General features: G+C 59.5%; 1 protein-coding gene across 5 annotated transcripts in view; it reads left to right on the forward strand.

Moving 5' to 3' along the window:
* BAIAP2 (BAI1 associated protein 2) overlaps positions 1–5,811 on the forward strand; it is a 107,279-nt gene extending 101,468 nt beyond the window's left edge. For 4 of the 5 annotated variants that reach the window (XM_019515651.1, XM_019515662.1, XM_019515670.1 and 1 more), the window contains one exon: positions 4,717–5,811. In XM_019515651.1, coding sequence (XP_019371196.1) covers positions 4,717–4,786 — 70 coding nt within the window. In that variant the 3' untranslated portion in view covers positions 4,787–5,811. Of the gene's footprint in view, positions 1–1,080; positions 1,129–4,716 lie in introns of all 5 variants that reach the window. The other variant, XM_019515689.1, reaches the window with a different exon arrangement.
* The last annotated feature ends 2,085 nt before the right edge of the window (positions 5,812–7,896 follow it).

A 7,896-nucleotide genomic window follows, 5' to 3' on the forward strand; every position in this document is an offset into this window, starting at 1 on the left:
TTTCTCTTTTTTTTTTTTTTTGTTTTATATAATAGTCGACGGGCACATGTCAGTAGAGCCTCCTGCGTTTGATGTTCATTTTGCTAAAGATTTTTAATCCAGGGGTACTCCGTGCGGAATGAATGAATGTAGAAAACAAACTAGCAGAACTTGTATGAAGATTGTAAAATGCTGAGAGAACCTTTTTTTAAGAAAAAAAAAAAACAAAGCGGAAGAGAAATGTGCCCTGTACTGAGTTCATTGTTTGAATAAAAGTTTTATTTATTGCATTGAGTCGGGCCTCGGTGGTTTTTTTGGGGGCTTTGATGCCTGTGACCCTGACCACTTACCAGCCTACAGTGCCCAGATTTTTTTCCCCTCTGATGCCCCGCACCGCGGAGGGTCAGGAGATGACTGCTCCTTGCCACATTTCTCTCTGCTCAGCTAGCAGGTCTGCACCATGTGCCTTTAAACCCGACGGGCTGTGCATGGGAACGGCTGCAACAGCATTTAAATTCATTGTCTCTGCACGAAGCCAAGGCCCAGACTTGTTTTGAGAAAGAAGTGGGTGCAGTTGTAAGTCTTGCTGATTTCCAAGCCAGGAGACACCTAGACCTCATTGCTTTCCAACAGGGTTTTGTTGGGAAGATCATGCAACCCTGGGCCTCCCTTGGGGGCTGCGAGGAGCTACGGTAACAACTGACATGCAAGGCTTTCCCTTCACCCTCTTCCCACAAGAAGGCCAAGGCCGGTCCTTTTTTGATAGGAATCCTTTGGCGTAGCATGGGGAATGCCACAGGACATTTTCCAAACGGCTGGCGAACGGGGGACTATAACCCGGGCTTGCCCTTCATTACAGGCTTCGAATGACAGCGGAGAGCTATCGTGTGCGCCTTGTGCGAGTGCTCAGTATTAACCAACACAACTTTTCCTTTTTATTTTCATCCTCAAGAGGCACGTAACACAGCCGATGGAGTCTCCCGGGAGCGCGACCAGCGCTTAGCCTAGCTTCTCTCCCCTTCACCCTGTTTTGTTCCCTCGAAAGCCGCGGCAGGCGTCTCAAGCGTGTGTCATGCGAACTACGTTCTGTTTCCCTTGCAGCCCTGATGTGGAAGTGGCCAGGTTTTGAGAGGCCCCCCTGACTAGTTAGTAAGTTCACGGTTTTCATGTGCCAACCCCCTGCACTTGCGGCGTGCTCTGGACTGACCACTCAGGAGCTGGTGGCTTGGGCCCCCGGCTAGTACAGGCAGGAGAGGGGGGAGACGGGTCCCGGCTCTGTCGCTGGTGGCCGGCAGGGACTGCTAATGCCGGCCGGTTTCCGGGGGCCTCCTAGCCTGCCCATGACGCTCCGTCCAGAGCACAGCTCCTCACTCAATCACTTGCTTGCACCTGAATCCATCGGTGGAAGCTTCTTTGCCTTCCTTGGGCTCCTGAAAGGGACTTGTCTTCCTCCGCTGTCATTGAGTCTCAGCCTCAATGCACCTGTCTCTAACCACCCCTGTATCTGTGCACGGCTCGTAGCATAATGCCTCCCCGTCCCCACCTCCTCTCCCTGCCGGGCGGAGCACTCGGGTTTCATGCTTCCATAGCTGGGCACTGAGCATTTTTCGTTCCCTTTTCCTGCCTTTTTTAATCTAATTCTCCCCTTCAATCCACACGCCCCTCTCGGGGCCTCCCGTGTTTGATGCTCTTGCCTAACGGCATGGATGCTCTGCATCAAACACTGCTGGCCGCTGCATCACTGTGGGCACAGCCTCCTCCCGGCGCTCTGCGGCGTATGGGCAACACGTACGTATGTCTGTTTTCCTGGGGGGGTTGCACTCAGGTCAGCACCCGGTGCCCTGCTCCTACCCCTATGCTGGTCAAGTGTCAGGCGCTTGGTGCCATGGGAGCCCAGGGGCCTCTGCTTAGGAGGGGCTCCAAAATGCAAGGACCCTTTGCAGTGTGCACGGGCCTCGGCTACTGCCAAAGCCCATCCCACTGATCTTGGTGCCTCAGCGTGGTCCGAGCTATGGGATCATCCTCCTTCGCCCACCCTGAACCCAGAGAGTTAAGTAACACCCCCCACCCTGAGTCAACAGCAGCCTTTCCATTCCTTCCCAGCTCCAGAAGCTATTTTGGCACCCTAGGAAAAAGTGAGCTGCAAATCTGCATTCATTAGGTGGGATATTAATTGCTCAGGCTTAAAAATAGGGTAATGCATCGTCCTGCTGAAAACCAAGCCACGCTTTTAAATGAGAGCTGGAGCAAGGAGATGGTCTTGGAAGGAAAGCGGGGTGCAATGGTCCTGAGAAGCCGGGGCACTGCTGGCTGAAGTGGGGGCTCCGCACATTGCCGTGGGATGGGAGGGGGCTGCTGAGAACCGGTTTGGGGGAAGGGGGAGTAGATTGCTGCTAATGGGGATGGTCCAGGTACTTCTCATGCTTGGTCCCCCTGCCCATGGGGCAGGTCTGGGGTGCCTCACTGTGGGTGACCATGTTGCTAGCCCTGGCACGAGCCCTGGCAGGTTCAAGGGTGGGAGAAGTGGGGCAGGAGCAGAGAAGCAGCCTAGCACGAGGGCCCTGCCTCTTGCTTGGAGTGAGCAAGACCTGGACGGACTCCTGCAAGCCACCGTCGCCTCTCTGCAGCCAGGTGTGCGGAGCGGCAAGGGCCAGCCAGCGAGAGTGGGAGCAGCTCGATATCCAGGTACCGAGGAAGCCAGGAGCAGCCGCGGGCTTTGCCCTGAAGCCAGGTCCCTCTGTCCGCAGCAGCTGCGGGGCACGGGGCTCTCGGGCTACGAACCCAAACGCGCTCAGGTTTAACGGCTCATTTCTGCTTCTCTCTTCTTCGCTCGCTTTCAGGACCCAGCCCAAAACCCCGTTCCCAACCCCCAGAGAGGGGGCCAGCACGGAGGCCTGTTCCCTACCCGTGGAGGGAAGGGAGACGTCTTACCATCCTGGAGCTGGGAACAGGCTGGCTCTGGGAGAATGGCCTCTGCGGCTCCCAAATTTACCAGCAGCCCTGTGGGCATGTGGGGCACCCTGGCAGCTGCCGAGAGCACCCGCGTGTTGCAGGGGTCTTGCTCCCAGTCCCCAGAGCTGTCCCCCACCAGCACCCTCCTTAATGGGGGTCTGGTATCACGACCCCCTCCCGAGCCCCCGCATGCCCTGCACGCACCCTCCAGCGCCAAACTCAGCTGAAGAGGATGCAGTCGTGGGGACCCCCCGACCCCTGCCTTCAGCTGGGGCAGGGCAACGGGGAGACAGGGAGCAGCTTCCCCCTGGCAAGGTGGCCGGAGGGGGCAAGCGGCTGCTTTTCTTTCCACTCCACGGTGGGTGATCGTCAGGGTCCGGGCGCGATGGGTTGGGCCCTCGGGGACCGGTGTCCCGCAAGTCCTCGTCCTTTGGCAAAAGCCATGCGTGAAGCCTCTGCTGGAGCCAATATGTGTGTGTGTGTCTGTGTGTGCAATTGCACTTCTGTTATATGTGGGGCGCGATGGCGGAGCCAGGAACACCCATGCAAATACGGGCTGGCCCCAGGCCGGCACCTTGGAACCAGTCTGTGTTTTGCTTTATTAACCTCCCACGCTGTGTGGAGCGGCCCTCTGCTGGCTGGTTGTTGCCTGGCCTGGGAGGGATGAGTCTGAGGCTGGGGTCCTCTCTCTTCTGAGTCCCCCTCCCTTCTCCGGGAGGATCCTGACCCTCCCCACTGCCTCCATCCCCAGCGCTCTGCTGTGGCCGCCCCCAGCCCTGTTCAGAGCTGCAGCTTCTCCGGACCCCCGAGCCCCCGGGCGCCTGCCACTCAGCTCAGCCCCGGGCTGCTGCTTGTGCGGGGAGGGGGCCCTTTGCGTGAAGGCCTCGTGGCAAGGCTGGAGCACGCCAAGGAGGTTAATAACTCCCAGTGTCCGCCCAGGTGTGTCTAGAGTCCATGCCCCCGTGGCGTGTCCATGCGGTGTCTAGCGTGTCTGTACTGAGCTCTGCTGCACTCCCGTGGGGTGCGTGAGGGCTGGATCCCACCCGGGGCTGGGGATGTGCTCTTGTGTCTGGTCCAGCTAAACTCTTCCCAGCTCCTCTCCTTGCTCACTCTGGCTCTGCCCTGCTGCCTTCCCAGCAGTGCCCATGCCAGGCAGCTGTGGGGCTGTCTGGGTGCTGGCCTCCTAGGGACAGTGCCTGCATGGGGTGGTGGGCTGGCTCCTAAAGCCCCTCTGCCTTCCCTCCATGGTGTCTGATGCTGTCTCTTGGGCAGCACACACAGCACTTGTGGGAGCACTTATGTGCACGCCGTGCGTGTTGTCTGCTCCCCAAACCCTGCTCCCTCCGCTTCCCCGTGGAAGGGGCTGAAGCCCTGATCTCCCAGACTGGCTGGGTAGAAAAGCACCAGGGGGAAATCCGCAGGGCCTATGGCCCCGTCGTGGCGATTCTTGCTCCTCTGGGTCTCTAAAGGCTAGGGAGAAGCTAGAAAGGCTCAACATCCCCTTCAGAAGGGGTTGCTGCTGTCTTAGGAGGCAAGGAGGGGGCCTGCTGGACCATTTTTAGCACATGGGTCCAAGTCAGCGCATCCAGCCTGGCCCAGGTGCATCTCCAGAGCCAGCGCCGGAGCCATCTGTCCCCGGCAGGAGCGTGTGGTGTCTCATTGGGTGTCTCTTGCTGTCTCGCCCCCCCGAGTCCTTGTCGGCTGTGTTGCTCCCCCCTTCGCCATCCCTGCTCAGGCTCCCTGCCGCCCCAACTAACCCCCGCCTTTCTCTCTGTCTCTCTGCAGAAACCCTTTTGCCAACGTCCAGCTGAAACCCACGGTGACGAACGACAGGTCGGCTCCACTCCTCAGCTGAGTCCTGGCATCAGGGGACAGCCAGCGCCTCCCCCACCCAGCCGTGCCGGACACGGGCTGTATCCTCACCGCTGCTTGCATGTCCGTCTGTCCAGAATGGCCGTCTCCGGCGCTTTGGTTTCTGGTTCTTCTAACCTGCTGCTTGAAAGCGGAAAGCGAAAGCCTTAGCCCCTGACTCTCTCTCTCTCTCCTTTAGCTCCAGTGCAGCCACCTCCACGATGAGGGGGTATCTCGGGTCCCGCGCAGTCTGTCCTTTGCATGTCAGGACGTGCCACGGCAGTGCAGGTCCTTAGCAAGCCGCTGCATGCTACAGCTCCCTGCCTCTGTCCTGAAGCTGGAAAGCTAAGGGCCAGAGAGAGTGGCCTCAGACCAGGCACAGGCCTCCGGAGAGGAGCCACGCTTGGTGCAATAGTGAGACCTCTGTGCAGCCACGAGCGTGTGCCTAGATTCTCCTGAGTGGGGAACGCTACGGTGGCTTCTGCCCTGCCGCCCTCCTACCATCTCGGAAAAGGCTGGGCCTTCGCTCCCAGCGGAGGGACATGTGCTGCATTTAGCTTGTTCAGGTGCCTTTTAGAGCTGCTTTGGGATGGCTGCAGCCCCAGCCCCGCACAAGCCCCCAGCGTCAGGGGGGAAACACAAGGGGTGCAGGATGACTGGGGTGAGGAGAGGCAGGGAGGAGCCTGCCACAGCCCCCGGCTGCATGGAGCTAGTGTCGGTGACTGAAGGGAGATGCTAGCTCCGGCTGCCTGTCCTGCCCCGGCCTCTGGGACATGAGCATTTTAATCGCCGTCTGCCCCATCCTGGTAGCCACAACCTAGCACGCGGGTAAGATCGGCCGTGCAGTGCCCCGGCAGACCGCCCCAGAGGGTGGGCCTGGGGGGCGGGGAGCGACGGGAGCAGAGACTGCAGCATTGATGCTAGTGCAGGAGCATTGATCAGGCTTCCCCACCCGTGCACTGCTGACACGGGGAGCTGGAGCCTGCTGCCGGCTGCATTTATTATTGAGGTCCCCATCCTGGCTTCGGCATTGCTAGCCCAGTGGGGGTGTGGGTGCACTGCTGGCTCTGCAGGTCCCAGCACCTCAATTCACTCCCCTCAGGGAGAGAACAGGGAAAAGCAAGTGCCTGGCATTTCTGCCCTGCTCTTGGAGCATGGGGGTCCCTGTCCGGGACCTGCCCGCTGCCCGGTGGTGGGGCAGCACCCTCGCAAGATGCTGCCTTTGCCATGGTGTCTGTTGGCACTTTTGCATTGCTTTGAGCCTAGAGGATGCCCTGCTCCATGTCTGGGTCTCCTCTGGGCAGTAGTTTTAGTCTGCAGCAGAGCAGCAAAGGGCCACGAATGCCACGGTCGTGCTGTTTTATATAAAGTCTCTGTTATACCGATCACTGATGCTAGCTAGCTCAGCCCCTCGCTGGCCTGGAGAAGGGCTTGTTTCTGCAGATACCAGAGCTGCAAATCTGGGCCCTGGGCCTGGCCTGGGTGCAGGGACATGCAGCTGGCTGGCAGAACGGCTCCGGGCCTGTCGGACAGTGTTATCCCTGCCTCCTGCCACCCATCCGTGCTGCCAACCCCATCAAGGCACTTGCCTTGTGCTGCACTGGCCCCTTTCCCCATGCTACCTGGCACAGAGCCCCAAATTTTCCTAGTGCATTAGATGGGCTCTGCCTGAGGCTCCTGGCTGCCTTCATTGGGCCCTAGAGGCACCAAAAAACCTTATGCAAAAAGCTGGCCAGGAGGACCAGCCCGGGGAGGCGAAGCCCAGCACGGTTCCCCTCGCTGCATGCCCCCATCTCCCACCTCCGTGCCTTTGCCCAGTGTTTGGTGGTGCCATGCACAGCACAGAAGGAGCACAGCTGGGGCTTGCAGCTGTAGGGGAGTATCGAAGGGGCTGTTCATGGCTCGGCAGCCAGCACCCAAGGGAGTGAGGAGCCTGGTGAGGTCCCGGGGAGCTCTGGGCTCCTAGCCCAAGGCTATGGGTGCTTGCATAGGGGCTGCTTCAATGCTGCATCCCTGCGCTGCCCCCCCCCTCGTGCCCTGCTTGCACCCAGGGCGGCCTGCTAGGGAGGGGGCTGCTTAGCAAGCCCTCCGCTCCCAGCCCAGCTGCTCCGCGGCCTCGCACTGCTGCCCTGTGCTTTGGAGCCTGAGAGTGGACGCGATGCACAGCCTGAGACGATGATGCTGATGATTTTGTGTTGAAGACGTAATTTATGAGCAATAAAAGTGACACGCCACCACCACCTCGTCCCCTGCATCTTCTTTCCCAGGCGCAGCTCTCGCAGCCTGCCTCTGCGCCGGGGTGGGCACTGCTGGCACCGCGCAGGGGCCGATCGCAATGCTGTCTCCTTAGCACTGGGCTCTGAACACGTTGCCAGCCTACATGCAACATGGGCACCCTCCCTGCTCCCCCCAGGAGAAATAAACTGTTCTCTTCCCAGCCCCCGCCAGCCCCAGGGGTGCCCGCGGTCCTGCGCCAGCCAATGTCCTTGCAAACCGGCTCCCCCGCCAACCCCGTGGCACACATCGCTGCAGCGAGTGTGGGTACCACTGCAGCCCCTGGGCCCCAGGGCAGGCCGAGATGCGTTACGATATTTTAAAAAGTTTATTATTGGACCAATGAGAGTTGACACACATGCTGGGAGCTGCATGGACATCAGCACTGATAAAAAATACAGCAAGTATGACCCGTATTGATAAAATAGACAATGTCGTAGCCTTTCTATCTTTAAAAAAAATAATCCCAGACATAGCTCTGCCCACGTGCTGCCCCTCCAGAGGCATAGACCAAACCCTGGGGTGCTGTCCACCAAGCCCGACAAGATGATACAAGGGCAAGGACCTCTCCTGCTGACCCAGGGCCAGCCTGCTCCATGCCTAAGCCCCCCCATGGCTGCCCTGGGATGGGGCTGTGGCCTGGAAGTTGTCCCTGCCAGGCAGCAACTCCCCACCCCAAGTGCCCCTGCACCAGTGCATTGCTGATAATGGGGTTGGATAAGCGTGGATCTGGGGTGGGGGGTGGTGCTCTGGGTACACGGGGCATGGCGCGGTTCCTGGTGCGATGGCATTTCCAATGCTCTGCTTGGCAGGATTGCAGCCACCGGCAGGCGGCTGCAG

The sequence above is a fragment of the Gavialis gangeticus genome, unplaced genomic scaffold (assembly GCF_001723915.1).
Source record: "Gavialis gangeticus isolate Ggan-Ray unplaced genomic scaffold, GavGan_comp1, whole genome shotgun sequence".
NCBI classification, from domain to species: Eukaryota; Metazoa; Chordata; order Crocodylia; family Gavialidae; genus Gavialis; species Gavialis gangeticus.